The sequence below is a fragment of the Neofelis nebulosa genome, chromosome 7 (assembly GCF_028018385.1).
Source record: "Neofelis nebulosa isolate mNeoNeb1 chromosome 7, mNeoNeb1.pri, whole genome shotgun sequence".
Lineage (NCBI taxonomy): Eukaryota > Metazoa > Chordata > Mammalia > Carnivora > Felidae > Neofelis > Neofelis nebulosa.
Genome location: NC_080788.1, coordinates 24,452,639 through 24,480,022, shown reverse-complemented (window position 1 = coordinate 24,480,022; position 27,384 = coordinate 24,452,639). Strand labels below are relative to the sequence as shown.

General features: G+C 34.0%; 1 protein-coding gene across 13 annotated transcripts in view; it reads right to left on the bottom strand.

Annotated features, from left to right (window-relative positions):
• Nucleotides 1-9,457: 9,457 nt before the first annotated feature.
• LOC131516184 (uncharacterized) overlaps nt 9,458-27,384 on the bottom strand; it is a 70,560-nt gene continuing 52,633 nt past the window's right edge. For 4 of the 13 annotated variants that reach the window (XM_058736878.1, XM_058736857.1, XM_058736879.1 and 1 more), the window contains 6 exons: nt 23,070-23,202; nt 21,072-21,189; nt 12,875-12,958; nt 12,345-12,486; nt 11,481-11,584; nt 9,458-10,801 (listed from right to left, as the gene is read on the bottom strand). In XM_058736878.1, the coding sequence (XP_058592861.1) occupies nt 23,193-23,202 (10 nt within the window). In that variant the 3' untranslated portion in view covers nt 9,458-10,801; nt 11,481-11,584; nt 12,345-12,486; ... (1 more) ...; nt 21,072-21,189; nt 23,070-23,192. Of the gene's footprint in view, nt 10,802-11,480; nt 11,585-12,344; nt 12,487-12,874; nt 20,422-20,617; nt 20,748-21,071; nt 21,190-22,444; nt 22,628-23,069; nt 23,203-27,384 lie in introns of those variants that run through there. The other 9 variants (XM_058736858.1, XM_058736859.1, XM_058736861.1 and 6 more) reach the window with 9 other exon arrangements.

The following is a 27,384-nucleotide window of genomic DNA, read 5'->3' as shown; positions in this document are numbered from 1 at the left end:
ATCCCTTGAACACAGCTAAATAGTTATCAAATCATTCTGAACACCTAATAAATCAATTAGATGTCTAAATGAACAAAAACTTTGAGACTACGTATAGGAAAGAGACCACCATTTGGAAGGTAGAAAGTGTACAGAGTTTACAAGGGAATATATTGCTCTGGGTGCAGCTACTGGGAGGGAGCCTGCTTACAGAGGCAAAGTAGTAAAAGCATCTGAGTACTTCTACTTTTCTTCTGCATTTCTCTATTAGTGGGAAGTGCCAGGCATAAAAGTGTTCAAGTGGTAAAGAGGTGTAGAATACCAGGAGTGACAGCATGGTCTGAGAATCCCTTGGGTCACAAGAAAGATGGGATATGCCAACATGCTGTGCTGTTTCCAGGGATAAGAGAGGGGACTCATTCTGGCTGACAGCAGTAAGCAAGTGTGTCGGCCTTCTTCTTTGTTTTGACATAAACTCTGAACAGCCACACAGGCCCACCACTGTTTTCACTTGGTCAGGCAAAAGTATGACAAGACTCTTCCCAAGAGGAACAGTGTGGGCATACACTGTGGGAATCCCTAAAATTTGGAGTTTTGAAACTCAGACATGCTCCTGAGATTAAAAAAAGCTTGGACACAGTAAAGGTGAATGTGGGGTTCTGATGAAAACTGGGGACACAAGAGGGGTAATTAATTACTCTTCTGTGAGGACTTCCTGACTGTGGATGGTGCTAACTTTCAGCTCCAGAGATATAGAGCAGGGCACAGCCAAAGTCATTCTGCCCTTCAGAACTGAAAGCCTTCAGGGAGCAAAATGGCACCACCTAGTGTAGGCAAGAGCCACTTAAGCCAAGCCCTGCCCCGCCTGCACCCAGGAGGCACATTTCCACTGATACAAGACAGCCTGAAAATCAGCATCCCACAGAAATACATCCCTCCTGCAGAAGAGCAGCAGAAATAATTTGCATTCACCAAGTCTACTAATAGACTTCAGCTTTAGGGGAAATAGGATCTAACTTCTGTTTTACTTTTATTCTTTATTTTTTTTTTTACTATTAATTTTTCACTTATTTTCTTAGTTTTTTTATATTCCTTTTTTTTTACTTTCTACTATTATTATTTTTTATTCATTATTTTATTAATTGTACTTATATTTTATTATTTATTATTGTTAATATTGCTTGTATTTATTATTTCATTAATATTGTTTTAATTTTAATTTAATTTAATTTTACTTTATTTTATTTATTTTTGGATCTAGAATCTTTTAATAAGCAGACCAAAACACACCCAGGATTTAGTTTTTCTTTGTTTTGTTTGTTTCTTTGCTTTTCATTTGTTTCATTTTCCTTTTCTTTCTTTGCTCTTTTCTTTTCCTGAAAAAATGATCAGATGGAAAAACTCATTCCAAAAGAAAGAACAGACAGAAGAACTCATGGCCAGGGATCTAATGAACCCAAATATAAATAAGATTTCTGAACTAGAATTTAAAAGCACAATTATAAGAATACTAGCTGGGGTTGGAAAAAAGCATAGAAGACACCAGAGAATCTCTTCGTACAGAGATTAAGAACTAAGATCTAGTCAGGTTGAAATTAAAAATGCTATAAATGAGATGCAATCTCAAATGGATGCCATAACAGCAAGGATGGATGAAGTAGAGCAGCAAATCAGTGATATAGAAAATAAACTTATGGAAAATAATGAAGCTGAAAAGGGAAACAAAGGCACAAAGGTCACAGTACAAGGCCTAGAGAACTCAGTAACTTATTAAAGAATAACATTTGTATCATAGGAGTCTCAGAAGATAAAGAGAGAGAAAAAGTGGCAGAAGGTTTATGTGAGCAAAGTAGAGCTAAAAAACTTCCCTAATCTTGGAAAGCACACAGATAATAAAATCAAAGAAGCACAGAGACCTCCCATTAAATTCAACAGCAGCTGACCATCACCAAGGCCTATATCATGGTCAAATTTACAAAATACACAGACAAGGAAAGAATTGTGAATGCAATAAGGGGAAAAAAGTATTTAACTTCCAAAGGAAGACAGGTCAGCTTTGCAGCAGATCTGTCCACAGAAACTTGGCAGGCCAGAAGGGAGTCACAGCATATATTCAACGTTCTGAATGGGAAATATACAGCTAAGGATTCTTTATCCAGCAAGGCTATAATTTAGAATAAATGGAGCAGTAAAGAGTTTCCACTAAACTAGCTTTGCAAGAAATTTTAAGGGGAACTCCTTGAGTGAAGAAAAAAATAAAACAAACAAACAAAAAATACCAAAAGCAAGAGAGACAAGACCAGAAAATATTAACATTACCAGAAACACCAACTCTACAGGCAAGACAATGGCACTAAATTTATATATTTCAATATTCGCTCTGAATATAAATGGACTAAACGCTCCTATCAAAACACATAGGGCTTCTAAATTGATAAAAAAAAGCAAGATACATCTATATGTGGCCTACAAGAGACTCATTTTTGACCTCAGGGATCTGCAGATTGAAAAGTGGGGAGATGAGCAAACATATATCACACTAATGGATGTCAAAAGAAAGCTGTAGTAACTATACTTACATCAGACAAAGTAGACTTTAAAACAAAGATTGTAACAAGAGATGAACAAGGGCATTATATCATAATTAAGGGGTCAATATCTAACAATTGTAAATACTTATGCCCCCAATTGGAAAAGCCAAATGTATAAATAAATTTTAAAAATAACATGAAGAAATTCATTGATAATAACACAACAATAGTAGGTGACTTTAACACCCCACTTACAGCAAGGGCAGATCATCTAAACAGAAAATAAACAAGGAAACAATCTCTTTGAATGAAACACTGGATCAGAATAATTTAAGACATACATTCAGAGCATTTCATCCTAAAGTAGCAGATTACACATTCTTCTCAAGTACACATGGAATATTCTCCAGAAGAGATCCCATACTGGGTCATAAATCAGCCCTCAACAGGTACAAAAAGATCAAGATCATACCATGCATATTTTCAAGTCACAACATTATGAAACTTGAAATAAACCACAAGAAAAAAATTTGGAAAGCCCTAAAATACATGGAGATTAAAGAACATCCTACAAAAATGAATGGGTTAACCAGGAAATGAAAGAAATTGAAAAATCATGGAAGCAAATGAAAATAAAAACACAAAAATCCAAACACTTGGGGATGCAGCAAAGGCAGTTTTAAGAGGAAAGTATATTGAAATACAGGCCTATCTCAAGAAGTAACAAAGTTCCCAAATACACAACCTAACCTTACACCTAAACGAGGTAGAAAATGCCAGAAAATAAAACCTAAAACCATCAGAAGAAGGGAAATAATAAAATTAGAGCAGAAATAAATGATATATAAACAAAAAAACAGTAGAAAGTAAGAGCTTGTTCTTTGAAAGAATAAACAAAATCTATTAACTTCTAGTCAAAAAGAAAAGAGAAAGGACCCAAATAGATATAATCATGAATGAAAAAGGAAAGATCACAACCAACACCACAGAAATACAAACAATGATAAGAGAATACTATAAAAAATTATATGCCAACAAACTGACTGTGTATCTGGATGAAATGGACAAATTCCTAGAAACTCACAAATGACCAAAACTGAAACAGGAAGAAATAGACAATTTGAACAGACCCATACAAGCAAGAAATTGAATTAATTATAAAAATTCTCCCAACAAACAAGAGTCCTGGGCCAGATGGCATCCCAGGGGATTTCTAACAAACATTTAAGGAAGAGTTAATACCAATTCTTCTCAAAGTGTTCCAAAAACTAGAAATGGAAGAAAAACTTCCAAACTCATTCTATGAAGCCAGCATTACCTTGATTCCAAAACCAGACAAAGACCCCACGCAAAATGAGTATTACAGGCCACTTTTCCTGATGAAAATGGATGAAAAAATTCTCAACAAGATACTAACAAATTGAATTCAACAGTATATTAATTATTCACTATGATCATGTGAGATTTACTCCTGGGCTGCAGAGCTTGTCCAATAGTGCAAATCAATCAACATGATACACTACATTAATAAAATAAAGGATAATAACCATATGATCCTCTCCTGTCAAAAATGCAGAAAAAGCATTAAAACCCTCAAGAAAGTAGGGATAGAAGGAACATATCTCAACATCATATAGGCCATATATGGAAGACCCATAGCTAATATCATCCCCAATGAGGAAAAACTGAGACCCTTTCTCCTGTGGTCAGGAACAAGACAAGGATGTCCACTCTCACCATTACTATTTAACATAGTACTGGAAGTCTTAGCCTCATCAGTCAGAAAACAAAAAAATAAATAAATAAAGGGAATGCAAAAAGGCAAGGAAGAAGTAAAACTTTCTATTTCCAAATAACATGATATTCTATGTAGAAAAACCAAAAGACCACTCCAAAAAATTGCTACTACTAAGAAATGAATTTAGCAAAGTCACAGGATATAAAATCAAAGTGCATAAATTTGTTGAATTTCCATACACCAATAACGAAGCAATAGAAAAAGAAATCAAGGAATCAATCCTATTTACAATTTCACCAAGAACAATAAGATACCTAGGAATAAACCTACCTAAAGAGGTAAGAAATCTGTATGCTGAAAACTAAAGAACACTTACGGAAGAAATTGAAGAGGACATAAAGAAATGGAAAAGATTCAATGCTTATGGATTGGAAGAACAAGTATTATTAAAATGTTTATACTACCTAAAGCAATCTACACATTTAATTCAATCCCTATCAAAATAACACCAGAATTTTCACAGTTAGAACAAAAAATCCTAAAATTTGTATAGAACCACAAAATTCCCTGAATAGCCAAAGCAATCCTGAAAAAGAAAACAAACCTAGAGGCATCTCAATTCCAGATTTCAAGCTATATTACAAAGCTGTAGTCATCAAGACAGTATGCTACTGGAACAAAAACAGACACATAGATCAATGGGACAGTACAGAAAACAGAAATGGACCCACAACTATATGGTCAACTCATTTTGACAGAGTTGTAAAGAACATCCAATGGAAAAAAGACAGTCTCTTCAACAAATGGTGTTGAGAAAACTGGACAGCAACATGCAGAAGAATGAAACTGGACCACTTTCTTACACCATATACAAAAATAAAATGAAAATGAATGAAAGACCTAAATGTGACAGGAAGCCATCAAAATTCTAGAGAGTCACAGCAATGTCTTACTAGTCTTGTCTTCAGAGCCAAGGGAAACAAAAGCAAATATGAACTATTGGGACTTCAAGAGAAAAAGCTTCCACACAGCAAAAGAAACAATCAACAAAACCAAAAGGCACCCTACAGAATGGGAGAAGATATTTGCAATATATCTGATAAAGGGTTAGTATCCAAAATCTATAGAGCTTATTGGGACACCTGGGTGGCTCAGTCTTTTGTATCCAACTTCAAGTCAGGTCATGATCTCACAGTTTGTGATTTTGAGCTCCACTTCAGGTTCTGTGTTGACAGCTCAGATCCTGGAGCCTGCTTCAGATTTTGCACCTCCCTCTCTCTCTGCCCTTCCCTTGCTTTCTGTCTCTCTCTCAAAAATAAACATTACAACTTTTTAAAAAAGAGCTTATCAAAGTCAACAACCAAAAAAACAAAATAATCCAGTTAGGAAATGGTCAGAAGACATGAATAGACATCTTTCCATAGAAGCCATCCATATGACTAACAGACCCATGAAAATAGACTCAACGTCACTCATCATCAATGAAATACAAATCAAAACCACAATGAGAAATCACTGCATACCTGTCAGTATAGCTAAAATTAACAACACAGAAACAATGGGTGCTGTCAAGAATGCAGAGAAAGGGGAACCCTCTTGCACTTTTGGTGGGAAGCAAACAGTTGCAGCCACTCTGAAGATTACTATGAAGTTTCCTCAAAAAACTAAATATAGAACTACCCTATGATCCAGCAATTGCACAAGTAGGTATTTACCCAAAGGATGCAAAAATACAGATTTGAAGGTGTACATACACCACAATGCTTATAGACGAATTATCAACAATAACCTAACTACAGAGAGAGCTCAAATGTCCATCGACTGATAATGGATAAGGAGGATGTGGTATATATATCAATGGAATATTACTCAACCATCAAAAAGAATGAAATATTGCCATTTGCTATGACATGGATGAAGCTGAACTATATTATGCTAAGTGAAGTAAGTCAACCAGAGGAAGAAAAATACCATATGATTTCACTCATCTGAGGAATTTAAGAAACAAAACAGATGAACATATGGGAAGGAGGGAATAAAAGAGAAGAAAGGTAAACAAACCACAAGTGATGTTTAAAGATAGACAAAAAACTGAGGGTTGATGGAGGGATGTGGGTGGGAGATGGGTTATATGGGTGATGGGTATTGAGGATGGTGCTTGTTATGATGAGCACTGGGTTTTGTATGTAAGTGATGAATCACTGAATTCTACTTCTGAAACCAATATTGTACTGTATATTAACTAACCAAAATATAAATAAAAAGTTAAATTTGGAAAAATAAAAAGAAATTTTACCAAGAAGATTTATAACTGGCAGCTAACCTCATGAAAAATTGTTTATCTTTTTAAGTGACCAAGTTGAAAATTGAAGGCACAATAAGATACCACCTCACACCCACTGAAATAGGTAAAACATAAAAGAATAAGAATATTTAATTTTAATAGTGATGGATATTAGCTGAAAATATCACAGACTGTCTGAAAGTCTAAAATACTTCCAAATATTTAATATACATTTTGGCAGTTCCTTATGAAGTTAAACAAAATCTATCCTATAATCAATCACATTCCATTTTTAGGCGATTACGGAAGAGATCTGCTAATATATTCAAAGTAGCTAAAAACTGAAAAAAACCCACAAATGACCATCAACAGGAGAATGGGTATGCAAATTGAAATATGCCCATTCAATGGAATGTTTTTCTGCAATTAGAAAGAAAAATCTAAAAATCTACTGATACTGGGAATAACATGGATGAATTCCAATATGATTATGATGAGTGGATGGAGCTAGACACATACTGTGTGTTTCCATTTATATTAATCTCAAGAACAGATAAAACTAATGTATAACACTAAAAATAAAAACATTGTTTCCTATGAGAATTAAATGTGGCTAGAAGGAGACAATAGGGGAGGTTCTCAAGTAATAAAAATATTCTACCTCCTGAATAAGGTACTAATTACATGGGTATACAATTAACATGAAGACACTTTGGCAAACTATTGATAATGGTGGGACCTGGGCTCCTGGTGCAAGTTTATCATTCTTTTCTCCTTATACTCTGCATGTTTACCCTGTGTTCACAGTGAGTAGTTTTATAAAATTCACAATAGAACATATCTTCATTACGAAAGAAAACAAGTGAATAAGTGGATTATACATGTTTAAGAATTTATTTAGAAAACGCAAAGAACTACAGAAAAATATATAAATAAATTAAAACAGTTAAAAAAACACACTGATAAGTTGTACCAACAAGCTGATTGGGGGAGAAGAAAAGAATCAACTAATGATGCTAAAAATCCACGAGTCAGATTTACTTCATTAAAAAAAAAGGCATAGCAAAACAAAAACTGGAATGAAAATGGGTATCAGTTGAAATGAGAAATTAAGAGAGTGATGAAAGAACCCTTTGTATAACTTCACGTTACTTTGTTGGAAAATCTGCTTGGATTGTGATGTTCTAGGATAAACCAAGTTAAATATAAGATGCCAGACATAAAACAAACAGTCACTATAGAAAAAAGTGAGAAAATTTTATAGATAGCCTCAGTTCTACTTCAAACCACCAGAAGAAAGGACAGTTCAGATTAATTGATGTGTTCACTTAGCCATTCATATTAATGCTAAAGGTTTTCAACCCATTCTATAGCATAGAATATCCTCAAAATTAATTTAACACAACCAGAAAATCTGATATAAAACCATGACAAAAATAGGACAGAAAATTATGGATCAACTTCATTTAATAGTATACTTGCAAAAAGTCCAAATCAAATTAAGATATTCATAATTTAGTAAATTTAGAGCAAAACATTTTTTACCAAAACATTTTTACCAAATTATTAATTCAATGAATAAAATAAAGTTTCAATAATATAATTATTTCACAATAATAGAAGTTTAATTGAAGAATAATACATTTTTTTAAGGAAAAATATTTATTACATTACCACCTGGTTTTGATGAAATTTCTTAAAAATATAAAAGGTGGGAAACTTACCTAATATGATACACAAAAATATCTCAAATTTAAAATTCAAATATTGCATTAATGATTGAGACCACCTAAATAAAAATAACTTACCTATTAAGTTTAGGACCTGATACCACCCCTAGCAGAGTCCTATACACAAGATAGAACTACAAACCAATAAATACATTGACAGTTTTCCCATCTAAGCTATAGCTCTTCTATTATTGAAGATATCTTACTCATGTAGGCAAACAGCTTATTTATATCAGACAAAAATTTTGATTATCTACACTCCCATCAAGGACCTCATGTTACTCTTTTACCAATCTTAAACTATTGTATGCCAAATTTTGTCCATTCTTAACTATTTCCATTTTTTGAAAAACCCACCTCAAACCACATCAACCCAGACCCCAAAGCCTACTTTTGAAACACTACTAAGCGTTGTCAAAGTGGTGTTTTCCCTTGCTGCAGTAAGTTTACTTAGTCACTCAGCTTTTCTTGATCATCGTTCTTTCTTGGAGTCTTTTTGGTTAACAGACCAGCAACAATATACTGGTCAAACCCAAGGTTTGATTAAATCAATGGTGGGTAAAAGTTCCACATTTGTTTAAGTGCTCTGAAAGTACCAGTCAGTGAACATTATCAACATAATTAAATCAAGATCACTTGGAAGGAGAGAATCAAAATGATCAGTATTTGCAAATGATTTGGTATGTACTTTGACAAAATCTGAAAAGTCATGAGAAGAATAAGGTGACCACCTTCCCCCCCAAAACAAAATTTTCAGATTTAGAAAAAATATCAACTAAGAAAATAAACTGAAAAAAAATCACAAATTGAAAATGTTAACAGTAATTAAAATTGCTGAATAAAAAGAAAGACATACCTTGTCCTTGGATAGGAAGACTTATATTACTAAAAATCAATTCCCCCTAAATTAATTTACTTAAGTTGATGAAATTGCAGTCTAAACTGTAATTTCTTCCAACGAGAAGACACATGAGACAGGAGGCAGAAGAAGAGACACACATATCCACAGAAAAAAAATGGTGCCAGTCACAGATGAAATACAGCATATGTGCAAGATGGCATTACAGATAAATGGGCAATTATTGGCAAATAATCGCAAGTAATGGCAAATAACTTGGCAACTTTAAGATTTCAAATCAAAAAAATTTCTCATGATTTAAGAATTTGAATAAAAGAAACACAAAAGAATAAGAAGTTAACATAGGTGAACGGTTTTATGAAATCAGTATAAATATTTTTTCCAAAATGACATGAAACTCAGAAGCCATAAAAGCAAACATGGTTATACTTGGACATATAACAATCATACACATTCTTACAACAAAAATGAAGTATAAAAGTGCATAAAAATATCTATAATGCTTCACAATCCAAAGCTTATTCTCCCAGTAATAAATGAGCTCTTCAAAACCAGAAATCTAAACCCCCACCCCCAAAATTGGACATAAAGAGGAAATTAAAGAATACAGATGGCTAATAAACATGAAAAAATGATCAAACTCAAAAACAAAAGAAATACAATTTAAGACAATAGTTTGGGCTATCACATTGGCAAAAAATTTAAATATTTATAAAATCCATTATCTGTGAAGTTGTGGGGAAAGCTGGCAATCTCATTCATTGCCATTTGAGGATAAAGTTGTCACCACATTTTAAGGAAATCTTGTAATAATTTGAAATGTGCATATCCTTAATCCCAGTATTTGAACTGCTAAGTAATTTATTATGATATAATAGACAAGTGCAGAATTATTGATAGGGAGTTTCATTGCACAGAAATTTGGTGCTAACATAAATATCTATGAATGAGAAATGCTTATAACATTTAATTATATTTCACCTACAAAACAGTCGTGCAGTCATTCAACAAATGACACAGATGTGTATTACTGAAATAGAAAAGGGTATTAAAACTGTTAAATTAAAAACAATTTGCAGAAGAATGTGTACAATATGGCCCTACTTCCAGAACCCCTCAAAATAGTTTGTGTGTATGTGTCTGTGTGACTGTATGTGTGCATCTATCCACTTAAAGAATGCACACAACTCCCTTAATAGAAGAAAACTTTGGGGGGGTAGAATTGGGAGGGAGGAGGGAACTTAATTTATATATTAGATATTTAGATACACTTTGAAGTTTTGAAAAAGAATTGTGTAAAGTTTCTTTTCAATATATCCAATATTTAAATTTTACCATATGGCAAATGGAAATTATAAATGTATATTTATGGGAGCACTGAGCAATTCCATCATTTTGAGATTCTTGTGCAATAATATTTCCTCTACTGAGGCTCCTGGGATTGAGTCAAGTGGCAGCAAGGGAAACAGTCACCATGCCCAAATTAAAGTCTCATCGATGATATCCCAACATGAGCATTTCTCAGTTAAGCATTTCTTATCTGCAGGAGGTGTCCACTGCAACACAGGAAAGAGACGAGTCTCCAAGCATAAAGAAGACTGTATCATTGTTTTGGTGAAGCTTGTAGTAGAAGTAATGGCACCCTCAATAATAAATCCACCTCACATTTGTGGTCATCACCTGCAAGGATACAGGAGGGAAAATTGGCAAAGTTGTGGGACTTTTCTAAGGAGCTTATTGGGGGCTATGAAATTCTTATATACTCTACCTGTACATATCCTGGAATGAATCTACCCAGGGGACACACAGAAAGCCACATTTTCAGCTGCTGGGTCCACATTGGCCGGAAAAATTACTTTAAATCTCCCTAAATCAAACATCAGTGCTACTTTTTCTTCCTTGCTGGGCTAAAAAGTGATAGGCACCTCCAACTATCTCAGATTTTTATCTCTTTCCCTCTGTATTGGCTTCTTAAAGTTCTAGGTCACTCATTCATTTGACCAATTATTTCAGAAGAAAATAGTTGTCTTCCCTCCAGTCTAATGGTTTTTGAGAACCACTGAAACTCATGAAACTGACTCTGTTATACATTGGATCCAGCCAATTAGGAGCTTAGTTTATTGGATAAGAAAAGTTAAGAAAATCTTTCTTATTAACCATAACTATACTAACTGAAATGTAGAAAATCTATGAATGTATATAAGAAAAGCTGTATCTCTTACTCACTATGCATTCTGGCCCTTGAAGTCAACTAGAATATAACCAGAAGTCATTAATCTTCAGAAAATTAACATCTAATTTTCTGCCCAGACATGGTTGCTCCTAGAAAGCAAGGAATATTCTGAAAAAAAAACCTTACCTTCAGAGGGTAGCATTTGGACAACAGCCCCTTTGTCTGAAGAGTCTTGTTTCAAGGATTTACTGGTATCATTCACTCCAAATGAGTTCCCAAGAAGTGATCTTCTGAGGGGAAAAAAATGAAAAATTACACTTCCAATGAAAAAGGTAATTCAGCTGGAGGCTGGGAAGTTATTCTTTGGTACTCTTTATTGATTTTATTTGGAAGCTGCTTCTTACTCTCACACAACTCAGAAACTATAGCTAGCTGCACCATAGCTCTATACATTTCAGTATAAGGATAATATATCAGACCCTTATATCTTGTGCATTTCCAAAATTGACTGGATTGCCTGAATCCCACTGAACATTATGTCTCTTTTCCCCCTATCATTTATTATTTTCTGCTTATTTGGCCAGGCTACTTACAAAATCACTCAGTATAATCTATTTATGTATCTATTCTCAGTAAAAGTTTATTGAGAACATATTCCATGCCTGGAAATCTATAATTACTTGTACCACAAAAGTAAACTAAAAATGTCAGGCCATAAGAAATTAAAAGCCCATTTGATGAATCAAGCACAGAAATAAAGACCTGAGAAGTAACTTAGTAAATGGTCTCATAGAGGTAGATACAGTTTTAGGACTGTTGAGGGTTTAGGGTTGTTGAGAAAGTCCTCCATTTAGGGATACCTGTTATTACCCACAGCTATAACTCCTAGTTACTGTAATGCCCACTATTAACTGGATATTAGATGGGCTTTTAATAATACTTAGCTACAACCAAATGTTATCAAGCTTAAGAAGAGGAAGATCTATCAGATCCTATCCATCTTGGGCTTTTTTCCAGTAAACATGATGTTCCCTGATAATACAGTCATACCTGCAAGGGTGTCCAAAAGACCACAGGTAGGAATGGCGAATCACTGACTTAAAATTAAGTTATCATCTTACTCTCTGGAGATAGAATTCAAGAAAGGAAAAGGCATAGATAATTTCTCTTCCCTTTTAGGCCCCATCATTACCTGGCAGGGGAAAACAAGAGGAAAAATAACATTTTAAGACAAAATATACATACATAGTATAAATTTTACCTATATGTACATATAAACTACATATTTTTAAATATTACACAAACACATGTACATGTAATCTAATTTAACAATAAAACATGCACAAATTGTGGGTATAGTGCTATACAGACTGGAAAGAGTGGATATTGCTAAGTTCTTGTGTGTCACATGCACAACCTTCAAACATGCATTGCTCTCCCTTCCACCTGACATTGAATAGACCCAAAAAATGGCTGGCTAGTAATTATTTTATCAAGGTAAAATATTCTTTTTCTATTAAGGCTAAATGTTATCAAACATTTATATATATATCTCAATAAAAACATGGTTTTTCTATTACCATCTCATGAAGTCCAAGAGAAGCTCCCACAGTTCCATTGGCAAAAGAAAATTGTTTCTAGCTTATCAATTTTCACAAGACCATCTTTAGAAGAAAATATGTATGTCAATAACATGTAAATATTTGGAAGGATTGGATTAAACTAAATATCTCTTTTATAATAACAGTCTAATATTTACTCCAAAGCAATAATCTCGTGAAAGGATACATTCCTGTGCAAGAATCATAAATGTTCTAACCACTCTTCATCTAAAAGAATTCATAAATACAATATTTTTATCTATGATTGTGAAGAAAGCTCATACTGTAAATCATCAGTTTTAAACAACTTCAATAAAACAATAAAGTATAGGTGTTATAAAATGAAGAGCACACTTCATTAATATATTCAGAGTATCCTCAAAAATGCACAGAACAATGGCTTACATTTGATTTTCTGATCTCAAATTTGCTAATTACTCAGTAAAAAATAAAGAATTGTGTGTATCCTAAAGCAATGTCCTAACAATGTCTTTCTGAAGTCATCTGCAGAACACCATATCTCAACTTTAATCAAATGTTTTAGGTTTCTTTTTCATCATGTCAACCATTAAAATATCTTGAAATACTAGCTTTATGTAAAGGTATAAAATTTTAAAATTTACATTAAAGAAAAAAGTAGGCAAAAAACAATTGTTAAAACATGCTTTTGTCTTCAGAATATAAACATGCTGATGTAATATCGTCTTATTTCATTTCCTGTTTCCTGACAAGTTTAGAAACATTTATCATAATGTAGCAGCTTATATTTCTATTTTCAAACATATTTTCCCCAAAATAATCTTACCTAAATTTTCAATTACAGATATTTTAAAGATGCTATTTTTATAAGATCTACATATTTCATCATACATTGGCATACATGTTAGTAGCTCTAGATAATTTGTTTCCAATAGAACTTTGGCTCCTGCTGAACTAAGGTTTATAAATCCTGGGGCCAGAGTAATAGTATATCACTGTGCATACATAATTCTCTCGTTTAACAGTAAATTTGGTCCTGAAAATTGCTGTTGGAAAATACATGAATATGGACATTAGACTTTTCTTAAAGTCCTAATGGAAGACAAGTAGACTTTCCCTTCAAAGGAACCATAGAGACACAGTTCTTCAAAAAGTATTAAGATCTAAGTTAGGATAATGTATCATGGAAGAGAAAGATATTAGGTGAGTCTAAATGGGAAAAGAAACACAATCTTCTAAAATTACTGTCTCTGCAAAGCCTGTTACTACTGAGGAAATCTTGGCAAAGTATAGCGACTGCTCTGGCTTCTATTACACTTGATTGTTACACAGTTAGATGACAGAAATATATTAATTTCTTTAGACTTGTATGACAGTGTGTCTCAACCTTTTTTTATTATCACGTGATTGGATATCCTTTTTAGACATTTTCCCCTAGTTTTCAATCCTCCCCCCCCCACCAATTTTAATACCACAAATATTCTGTATATCTGCTTATGTGTGTATGTGAATGGTGACTCTTTGGAGGGCCATAAACCACTATAATATTTAAGATTTCTTTTGCTCCCAAGAATTACTTTTCACCTCAGAAGTATGACATCAACTATGTTGAGAATCATGGTGTATAATAATTGGAGAAAAATAACTAAACAGGTAGGGAGCATATAGAGTCTTCCAGCTTATCATGAAATGTGTTTGGGGTAGTTTCCCATTCTCTTCTGATGCTCATACTCAACAGGACACACTACTGAGGGCTCAGAGATGTTCTCTCAATCACATATCTCACTTTGGTCCAATATAATCTTTATGCCCAAAAAAGGAACTATGCCTTTATGCTTTGGGCTAAGCACATAAATGTCAAAAATTCTAGAATACACAGGAATGAAAATCATGGAGGACTCACCATATTATTAATGTATACATGTGATGTGATTACAAAAGTTCTCATAAAATAGATTAAATTATTGACTAGTTAAATATTGGCTAAAAACATAGATAAATATGAATGAGTGATATTATATTGTCAAGGGGAACTTCTGGAAGATTTGCAGAGATAACTATTGTTGACGATGGAAATCTAAGTATCAGTGTTTAGTTGCTGAGTCTTAAGTGCAACTAAAACCTTGGATTCTTCCATATCCATCTCCCCTCAAGAAAACACGAGACAAATAACATTTCTAATGGAGTCCACAGTCAGTAGTGATGCCCCTCCTTCATTCCTAACTCTAGTTATTTATGTCTTCTCACTTTGTTTCTTGTTCAGTTTAACTAAAGCTTGTCAGTTTCATTAATCTTTGCAGAAATCCAATTTTTGGTCTCATGGGTTTTCTTCCTAGTAATTCTGGGTTTTGTTTTTATTTCATTGATTTTTGCTCAAATATTTATTATTTACTTCCTTTCACTTGATTTTCTAGTTTAGTCTTTTTCTTATTTTTAAAGCGGAAGTTTGGGTTATTTATTTGATGTATTTATATTTACTCTTTTCTGATAGTCATTTAAAACTATAAATTTTCTAGGGCACCTGGGTGGCTCATTTGGTTAAGCCACCAACTTGATTTTGGCTCAGGTCATGATCTCACATTTTGTGAATTTGAGCCCTGAATCAGTCTCTGCACCAGGCTCTGCACTGATGGCACAAAGCTTGCTTCAGATTATCTTTCTCTTCCTCTCTCTTCCCCTCACTTGCTCGTGCTGTCTCTCTCAAAATAAATAAACTTAAAACAATTTTTTAATGTTTATTTTTGACAGAGAGAGAGGCACAGAGTGTGAGCAGGGGAGGGTTATTTTTGACAGAGAGACAGGGAGACACATAATCCAAAACAGGCTCCAGGCTCTGAGATGTCAGCACAGAGCCCAACGTGGGGCTCGAACTCATGAACCATGAGATCATGATCTGAGCCAAAGTCCGAAACCCAACTGACTGAACCACCCAGGCACCCCTTAAAATTTTTTTTAAAACTATAATTTTCTTCTAAGCATCTCTTTTTATGTATCCCATTCAATTCTAAATGTTTTCTAGTTTTTTTTTTCATGATTTTATCTTTGACCAATTGGTTCTTTGAAGTATGTTAATTTTCAAATATTTGGTAATTTCCCTGATTTATTTGTTTTGATTTCTAATTTAATTCCCCTATGGCTATAGACCATACTTTACATGATTTTAATATTTTTAAATTTATTGAGTCTAGTTGTATGATGTAGCATATGGTCTATGCTGGAGAATACTCCAGATGTTTTTGAAAATAGTTTTTCTGCTGTTGCTGAGTGTGTGTGTGTGTGTGTGTGTGTATCAGATCAAATTTATTGGTAAGATTGCTCAAGTATGCTATAACCACACTGATTCTCTAATTGGTCTGTCAATTATTAAGAAGAAGGTACTAAAGTGTCCAGTTATTATTACTGAACTATCTACTTATCCCTTCAACCATGTCTGTTTTTCCTTTGTTATTTGAGGCACTGTGGTTAGCTGATTATGTTTTATATCTATCATCTATCTATCTATCTACCTATCATCTACCAATCTATCATCTATCTGATTAATTAAACCATCTATCACTATATAATATTCTTTTTCATTTCTAATACTATATAATATTCTTTTTCATTTCTAATAATAGTTTACATTAAAGTCTGTTTTCTCTGATGTCAGAATAGCCATTCCAGTTCCTTTTTGGATATTCCTTGAGTAATACAGTTTTATCCATCATTTTAGTTTCAAACTGTTTTTGTGTTTCATTCTAAATTGTATCTTTCATAAATAATATATAGCTATTTAATTTTTGATGGAATCTTTCAGTTTCTGTCTTTTAAATTTAATATAATAGTCATAGGGTGGGATTTATGTTTGCCATTTTTCTTTTTTTGATATGTCTTACATCTTTTTGGTTCCTATGTTCATTCTTAGCTGCTTTCGTTTTAAGTAAGTTTTTTCCTATTACACTGTTTAAATTCTTTGTACTTCTTTTAATATTTTTGAGTTATTATTGAGGACTCATCCTACTCTTTATAAAGTATATTTTAAATTATCATAATTTCAGGTTAACACTAACTTCGTTATATAGCCTTTATATGTCTTGAACTCAGTTTCAGAAAAGTGCTTCTGTCACTCATGTTTTCCATATATTCCAACAGATAAATTATTGATGCTATCATTTATCTAGGCATGTTTATAACCATGACTATGAGCATGAAATAGGTGACAGAAACTAAACACTAAGGATTCTGACATCACTGGACACTGTGATCATGTTTTGAAGTCAGAGAGACCAGCAAACACAATCAATAGCTGGCTAGCATAGACAGAATCTCACTGTCATTTGGATTATTATAGTTCCTTAAAAGAATATCAGTATTCTTGGGACAAAATGCATACCTACTGCTTAATTTTCATATATTTGTTATCACATAACATAGAAAAGAAAGGCAAAAATCCATAATCTCTTTTAATTTTGACCATCTAACAGCCCTCAAGGAATCAATAATCACTGAGAAAATTATGCAGCTCAGACCAATGTGTAAATGGCTCATGTGTAGGCACAACAATTTCTCAAATTTTCAGAACTACCATGAGAGTGCATCATTGCATTTCTTCTCAGATAAGAGAGCTGGTAAAAGTGACAAAATCAACTGTTCTTTGGTGAGATGGCAAGAATTCCATGAAATTACTATCTTAACTTCCAACCTACAAACCACAAGGACAATCAGAGGAGCTGAAAAAGAAAAAAAAACTTTTATATTCAGTGTTTATTGATAAGAGGTTATATGTAATTACATACATTCATTGACCATGACAAGAAAAAAGTATACTTGTTCCATGGAATAGAATAGTATACAAAGTTATTTGTTCTAAGACCTAGTCAAAGTTTCTCCAAAGAATTCTAAGCATCATTCATCAAAACTAGGATCTCCCTTTAAACAGAAATGAACAGACCAAAGTAATATTAATATTAACAATTAAAATTCTAAGAACTTGAAATGCAATAATTTCACCATTAAAAATATTTAATGCAGGGGCACCTGGGTGGCTCAGTTGGTTAAGCATCCAACTTCAGCTCAGGTCATAATCTCACGGTTCATGAGTTTAAGCCCCGTGTCAGGCTCTATGCTAACAGCTAGGAGCCTGGATCCTGCTTCAGATTCTGTGTCTCCCTCTCTTTCTGCCCCATTCCCTGCTTCCACTCTGTCTTTCTCTCACTCTTTCAAAAATAAATAAACATTAAAAAAATTTAAAAATATTTAATGCAGTATGTACTTGACTCCATCACTGAAATGTCTAGAAAAATTCTCTTTGGGTGACAAGAAATCAAACACTATGAATTCTTGTGACTGGATTAACAAGCAAATTAAGATACTCTCTGAGACATTCTCATACATAGAAACTATTGTTCAGCTTCCATTATGTTTCCTTTATCTAAAAAAATAATTGTTAACTAATGACTTAATATCTTTTGAATTGACTATCTAATTTACCTCAATGGACTATGCCTTACAAGATTGCAGCATATAAAGAAATCAGGTGAATGGCTTCAGGGTAGACAAAAACATAACTCATTGGTCTCAGTACTCATGTGCTGGTCCCCCAGTGTCTGATTATCATGAGTCTATGGTTGCTGCCAGCCAAGCATTCACAGAGTACCATGTCATTCCTAAATTAGATATTTATAGATCTCTGTACAATTCAATCAGCTTAGGTTTCAAATACCACAGACCTGGCTTGTACTACTACCTGACAAATATATGTATTTGCCTTACAGGATCCTTCAGCAGACTTCAACTCACAGAAGTGATTTTGTCACTCATTTTGTTCAGATTCCACATTTATAAAAGGGACGTTGATCCTAAGATATGTGGTAGACACTGAGTACTCCAGATTCCGTCTCCCTGGGACACAACTATACCATTTAATCATGGAGACTGGTCATCACAGTCAATGACTCAATCTCACAACTGATTAGTACAGAGTTTTACTGTCATATGAATGTTAGAATGTCCTAAGAGGAATTCCAGTATTTTCAGGACAAAATACTAATGTTAGAATTCCTGTTGGAATTCTTTCAAGAAAAGGGAATAAACTCATATGAGACCCAGCTAGTGTTCTTGTCAACCTGTGAAAACAGAGTAAAAATATGGAAAGATGTGTATACACATCCTTTTGTCAAACATTCATAACACAGAAAGGATTATAATACACCTTCATATCAAAAGAACTCATGTTATTTAACTAGGATGTTTCTGTTGTTATTCAAAAAGAGAAGTCATAAAAATCTTGGAAATAAAAGAGACAAAATATTGGATGGCTCACTGATAATTAAGAAGTCACATTGGATCAACAGCTACTTCACAAAACCAATTATCTACTTAATTACAGATAAGTATTTTACTTAAAAAGCCATAAAAGTATTTATTTAAAATTGATTATAACCCTTGGAGTGCATTGGTTTGTTCCATTCCAGAGAAAAGGAACACATAAAAATGACAAAATCAGCACTTCTTTGCTACAATAGTGAGTATTCTATGACATTCATAAAATTATTCCATTCTACAAAAGCACAGAGGAAATTTAAAAAGTTGTGAAATAACCTTTCCAGTTGAATGGTTACTGATGAGAGGTAGTTAAGGAATTAACCATATATTCCCTTGACTACATAACTAGAAAAATTATGCTTTTACTCAGAAAAAGGTGGTAGAGAAAGTCAAATTTCTAATACATCGGTCTCAAGGTATTAGACCCAGAGCACCCCCAGCATTACTCACTACAATTATAACTTATCTTTATGCATATAAACCCATTGATGGAATATAAACATTAGCCAATTATATCAACATAAAACTTCGATAATTAGAAATTTAATAATTTAATGTTAAAACGTTTAATGAAATACCTAGTTTAATCCATCATGAAATATCTAGAAAATTTCTTCCTGAGTGACAAGAAAAAGAAAAAAAAAGTTCTAATCCCTGCAACTGGGCTAGCAGGCAAATTAAAACATATAAGATCATCCAATAAATATAATCTATTCTTCAATTTTCCCATAATTATTCTATTTAAGAGATAAATGAGTAGAAAAAATGAATAATTTCTAATTGACTATCTAATAAGACCTAAACATGTTGATTCTCACAAATGACTATGACTAAAGAAATGGTGTAAATAGCTCATGTGTAGGCACAACTATTTCTCACAGTGTTCACTACTCATGTGCTGGTTCTCCACAGTCTGTTTACTGTGGGCTTATGAAGGCTACCAGTCAAGCACTCAGAGTTGCCATGTCATTCCATAATGGTTATTTATTGCCTCTGTACAATTCATTTCCTCTAGCATTCATCAGCATGCTAGTTTTCCAATGCTATAGTCTTTTTTATTTGGTACTATGTCCTGACCAAATTGAATTCTCCTCCACATTTTTTTTTTTTGTCTAGCATTATGGTCCCTGTGCTGGACCCCAGCTCACAGAAGTGATTTTGTCATTCATTTTCTTCCGATGTCAACAAGACCCATTTTTGAAGTCATCACTGATCCAAGCACATTTGCAAAAGGAATTTTGATCCTGATATAAAAAGGCAGACATTAAGAAATTAGGATTGTCTCACTAGGACACACTGAATCATACTATTCAATTATGGAGACTAGCCACTACTGTCAAGGACCCAGCCTCATGACTAACTAACTTAGCCAAATTCTTATCATTAGAGTGTTATAATTCACTGGGAGGAATGCCAGTATCATTGGGGAAAAATGCTTACCAGCAAGAAAATTCCCACTGACGCTTGAGGATGGGAGGAAGAAATTTTCCTAACACTTTCTTTCATTTCATGTCTCAAGGGGAAGAAATAAAAGATTTTATATGAAACTGAGTTCTTAGTCCATGTTGATCTGCTAGCATAGAATAAAATTAGGGAAAAATGAGAAGCATACATATCCATCTGTATCATGTACAACACAAGAGGTTTACTATACATAAGTATATAGTAATACTATCTTTCAAGTAAGATCTTCTGATATTATTTAATACAAGAAGCATACAAATTTTGGGGGTGGGGGGAAGTACACAGAATCCTCAGATGACTAAGGTTATAAAGGCCTCACATTGTTTGTATTAACAGATTCTCAAAATCATTTGTAATTTTGTTTGCTAAAGATAAATCATAGAATGTAAATAATAATAAATAATAAATTTTATTAAACATGCAATGTTACCTCTGGAGTGCACTGTTCTGATTATTCCCATAGAAGTGAGCTGGTAACAAGTAACAAAATCAGTAGTTCATTGGAGCAGTAATAGGAATTCCATCCAATTCCAGTATCACCTCTAAATCTATAAAAAATATACAGGGAAATTAGAAACTTTGACAAACAAAACCACCATAATTGGAAATTTATTAATAACAAATTATAAAAAATAAACTATAGTCATGTGACTATCTATGTAACAACAAAATTTATGCTCAGTCCTTGAAACAGGGAAGCATTGAAGGTCATAAGACCTTGGTCTCAAAGTTTCCCCAAATGGCCTCCATCAGCATCAGGCATTAAAACTAGGATGTCCCCCCATCTTGCACTGTTAGTAGGAATGCAAACTGGTGCAGCCACTCTGGAAAACAGTGTGGAGGTTCCTCAAAAAATTAAAAATAGACCTACTCTAGGACCCAGCAATAGCACTGCTAGGAATTTACCCAAGGGATACAGGAGTACTGATGCATAGGGGCACTTGTACCCCAATGTTTATAGCAGCACTCTCAACAATAGCCAAATTGTGGAAAGAGCCTAAATGTCCATCAACTGATGAATGGATAAAGAAATTGTGGTTTATATACACAATGGAATACTACGTGGCAATGAGAAAGAATGAAATATGGCCCTTTGTAGCAACCTGGATGGAACTGGAGAGTGTGATGCTAAGTGAAATAAGCCATACAGAGAAAGACAGATACCATATGTTTTCACTATTATGTGGATCCTGAGAAACTTAACAGAAAACCATGGGGGAGGGGAAGGAAAAAAAGAAAAAAGAGGTTAGAGTGGGAGAGAGAGCCAAAGCATAAGAGACTCTTAAAAACTGAGAACTGAGGGTTGATGGGGGGGGGTGGGTGGGAGGGAGGGTAGTGTAGGTGATGGGTATTGAAGAGGGCATCTTTTGGGATGAGCACTGGGTGTTGCATGGAAACTAATTTGACAATAAATTTCATATAATAATAAAAAAAGAGACCAAAAACCCCAAAAAAACCCCAAAATAAATAAATAATAAAACGATGTTCCCTTCAATGCTAACTATGAAGCTTACTAACAAAATATGAATATTAGGCAGTAAAATGTACCTAAAACACCAAGAATTAAAAATGTAATCATTTTATAATTAAAAATGTTTAGTGCAGCATCTACTTAAGTCCACAGCCCAAATGTCTATTAGGGTGACAGAGGGAAAAATGTGTTGCAATTCTTGTGATTTCATCAGCAAGGAGATTAAAACATGCTTTAAGAAGTTTTGACAAATATAAACTACTCTTCAATTTACACATTTCTTCTACTTAAAACATAAATCAGTAAACACTCATATCCTTTACATTAATTACCTAGTTGATGTCAGTCAACTGCTCCTCACTCTGAAGATTTTGGCATGTAAGAAAAATGTGTGAATGGCTCAAGGGTAGGCATAACCACTGGTCTCTCTCCTCACATGCTGGTTTTCCAGGGTCTGGTTACTATGAATATATGGATACTGCCAGCCAAGCACTCAAAGAGTTGTCATGTTATTCCTAAATCAGAAATTGATAGATCTCTGTATAGTTCATTATCCTTAATATATGCAATCAGGATAGAATTCAATTACTATAGGCCTATTAGTAACACCAGCTGACCAAACTGAACCCCCTCCACATTTTGGCCTAGTATGGTGTCTTGTGCTGGACTTCAGTTCACAGAAGTGACTTTCTCACTCATTTTGTTCAGATTCCAATGAGAATCATTGTTCCAGGCATACTTAAAAAAAATCTTGATCCTGACATATATGACAGACGTTGAGTACCCCAGATTATTTCACCCCGAAACACACTAAACCATAGTATTTAATCATGGAGACCAGTCATCACAGTTAATGATCTGGCTTCATGGCTGACAAGCACAGGCAGAGTCATAACGTAATAGGAGTGCTACAGTGTATTGAGAGAAGTGTCAATATCTTCAGGACAAAATGCTTACTGGTGGTAGAATTCCTACTGGTTCTTGAGGATGAGATGGCAGAATTATTCCCAATACTTTGTTCCTTGTCACATCTCAAGAGGAAGGAGATACTTTTTATTCATATGAAACCAAGGTTTTGGTTCACATTAACCTGTGGAAATAGAGTAAAAATACAGAAATATTAGAAGTATACATGTCCATTTGTCAACCGTGGAAAAGACTGGATGGTTCATCATGTACCTGCACATAAAATATACTAATTGATTACTCTACTAGGATTTTTCTGATATTATTAGAAATGAGACAGAAGCCTCAGATGACTCAGCAAATTATTAAACCTCACATTTGTTGGATTCATAGAGTTTTTGCAAAACCAATTACATTATTGATTAGTTAAAAAGTGTTTTTAAAGGAGTGCACTTGCTGCAATGAGCACGGGGTGTTGTGTAGAAGTGTTGAATCACTATATTGTACACCTGAAACTAATATTACACCATATGTTAGCTAACCTAGATTTAAATCAAAAGTTAAAAATAAAAATGATTCATGAAAAATAAATTTATTAAAAATTGCAATGTTAAGCCTGGAAATCAGTGTTCTGAACATTTCCAGAAGAGGAAATTTGTACAAGTAACAACATCAGCAATTCAAATGGTGTGGCAGGAACAATTTCAAGCAATTCCAATGTAATTTCCAACCTATTATGCTTGGAGTAAATTATGGAAGTTGAAAATAAAAACTTTCTAATTGAAAGTTTACTATTAACAGGTTACAAGGAATTAACCATAGATATGCACGTGACAACCTACATGGCAAGAAAATTATAGTCACTCTGAAGCAGAAGTCATCTTTTATTTAGAAGATACTGAGGTCAATGTTTCCCCAATTATTCCCCTTAGGATCATTCATTATAACTATAATCCATCTTTATTTTTTAAATTTAAATTCAGGTTAGTTAACATATAATGTAGTATTGGTTTCAGGAGTAGAATTCAGTGATTCATCACTTGCATATAATACCCAGTGCTTATCCCAAGTGCCTTTCTTAACGCCCATCATCCATTTAGCCCATTCCACCACCCAACCCCCTCCAGCAACCCTACATTTGTTCTCTGTATTCAAGGGTTTCTTATGGTTTGTCTCCCTCTCTGTTTTTATCTTATTTTTTCTTCTTTTCCCCATTTTCATCTGTTGTGTTTCTTAATTTCCACATATGAGTGAAATCATATATTTACCTCTGACTGACTTATTTCACTTAGCATAATACACCCTAGTTCCATCCATGATGTTTCATATGGCAAGATTTCATTCTTTTTGATCACTGAGCAATATTCTATCACACACACACACACACACACACACACACACACACACACCTTTATATGTTCATAAGTCTATGGATATTTGAGCTCTTTCCATAATTCGGCTATTGTGGACAGAGTTGCTATAAACATTGGGGTGTATGGGTCCCTTCAAATCAGCATTTTTGTATCCTTGGCATAAATATGTAGTAGTGCAATTGCTAGTTTGTAGGGTAGTTCTATTTTTTGAAGGTTTTAAAATTTATTTTGAGAGGGGGGAGGAGCAGAGAGAGAGGGAAATAGAGAATTCCAAGCAGGCTCCATGTTGTCTGTATAGATCCTGATACAGGGCTTGATATTATGAACTGTGGGATGATGACCTGAGCCGAAACCAAGACTCCTGAGCCACCCAGGTGCTCTGGGGTAGTTCTATTTTTAATTTTTTAAAGAACCTCCAGACTATTTTCCAGAGTGGCTGGGCCAGTTTGCATTCTCACCAACAGTGCGAAAGTTTTCCCTTTTCTCTGACTCCTCGCTATCATCTGCTATTTCCCAAGTTGTTTGTTTTAGCCATTCTGACAGGTGTGAGGTGCTATCTCGTTTTGGTTTTGATTTGTATTTCCTTGATGATAAGTGATGTTGAGCACCTTTCCACGTGTCTGTTAGCCATCTGGATGTCTTCTTTGGAAAAGTGTCTATTCATGTCTTCTGCCCATTTCTCCACTGGGGAGGCTGATGAGTGTGATAAGCTCTTTACAGATTTTGGATACTAACCATTTATCTGATAGGTCATTTGCAAATATCTTCTCCCATTCCATCACTTGGCTTTTAGTTTTGTTTACTGCTTTGTTGTGCAGAAGCTTTTATCTTTATGAGGTCCCATTGTTGGTTTTGTTTTCCTTGCCTCTGAAGATATGGCTAGTAAGATGTTGCTGTGGCTGAGGTCAAAGAGGTTTCTGCCAGTTTTCTCCTCTAGGATTTTGATGGTTTCCTATCTTACATTTAGGTCTTTCATCCATTTTGAGCTCATTTTTGTGTATGTGTAAGAAAGTGGTCCAGTTTCTTCTGCATGTATCTGCCCAGTTTTCCCAGAACCATTTGTTGAAGAGACTTTTTTCCACTGGATATTCTTTCCTGCTTTGTTGAAGTTGGCCATACATTTGTGAGTCCATTTGTAGGTTCTCTATTCTGTTCCTTTGATCTATATGTCTGTTTTTGTTCCAGTACCATACTGTCCTGATGATTACAGCTTATGGTTTGCCTCCAGAATTGTGATGCCTCCAGCTTTGGTTTTCTTTTTCAACATTACTTTGGCTCTTTGGGGTCCTTTATGGTTCCACACAAATTTTAGAATTGTTTTGTTCCAGCTGTGAAGAATGCTGATGTTATTTTAACAGGTATTGCATTAAATGTGTAGATTGCTTTGGGTAGTATAGATATTTTAACAATATTTGTTCTTCCCATTCCTGAGCAAAGAATGTGTTTCCATTTCTTTGTGACTTCTTCAATCCTTTCATAAGCTTTCTATAGTTTTCAGCATATATATCCTTTACCTCTTTGTTTGGTTTATTCCTAGATATTTTATGGCTTTTGGTGCAATTGTAAATGGGATCAATTTCTTGATTGCTCTTTATGCGGCTTCATTATTGGTGTGTAGAAATGCAATGGATTTCTGTATGTGGATTTATATCCTGTGACTTAATTGAATTTGTGTATCAGTTCTAGCAGTTTTTTGGAGTCTTTTGGGTCTTCCACATAGAATGTCATGTCAACTACGAAGAGTGAAAGTTTGACTTCTTCTTTGCCAATTTGGAAGCCTTTTATTTCTTTTTGTTGTCTGATTGATGAGACTAGGACTTCCAGTACTATCTTGAACCACAGTGGTGAGAGTGGACATCCCTATTGTGTTCTTGACCTTAGGGGAAAAGCTCTCAGTTTTTTCCCTTTGAGGATGATATTAGCTGTGGATCTATAATCCACCTTTAAATACATATAAAATTGGCTGGGGAAATATTAGCAAATTAAATCTACCTTGAATACCAAGAACTGGAAATTAATTATTTCATGATTTTAAAATGTTTTATGTAGCATCTACCTGAATCCTTTATTCTAATGTCTAGAAAACTGCCTCCTGGCTGATAGCAAAAAACAACTATTCCACTTCCTGTGACTGCAACATCAATCAAATTAAAACACTCTAAAACATTCACAGTAATAAAACCAACTTTAAAATTACCAATTGTTTATTTTATTTAAGAGATATATGCCAAATAAGAGTCATAAGTTCTTCAAATAAGCTATCTAATTGACATCAATAGACCACTCTTTATTAAGCATATTGTAGCATCTAAGTAAATAGCATGAATGTCCTACATAGGCACAACCATTTTCCACTGAGATAATTACTCATGTGCTTGTTTTACATGGTCTGTTTAGTATGAGTATATGGATGCTACCTGTGAAACAAATAGAATTTTATCATTTTACCCAACAATTAGATATTTATAGACAACTATAATTAACTGCAATTAAGTTTGCTTAATATGTAGTCAGGTTAGTTTTCAAGTACCCTGTTGGTACTACTACCTGACCAACTGAATTCTTTACACAGTTTTAGCCTTGCATGGTCCCTATTCTGGAGCTCAGCTCATAGAAGTGACTTGTTATTCATTTTCTTCAGATTTATACAAGATCCACTTTTTTTGAAGTCTTTATTGATGTGGGCATATTTATAAAGTAGATCTTTAGAATGGATATGTGACAGACACTCAAGAACTCAGGATTCTATCACCTTGAGAAATGCTTACCCAGCCCCATGGCTGACCAGAGTAGCCAGTATTACTGGAGTGTTACTGAAGTATTATGATTCCCTAAGAGAAATGTCAGCACTTTCAGGACAAAATGATTACTGATGTTAGAATTCCCACTGGCCCTTGAGGATGGGAGGCAGAATTATTCCCAACAGTTTCTCTCATGTCATACATCAAGGAGAAGGATTAAATTCATATATATGAAACCTAGTTTTTGGCCCA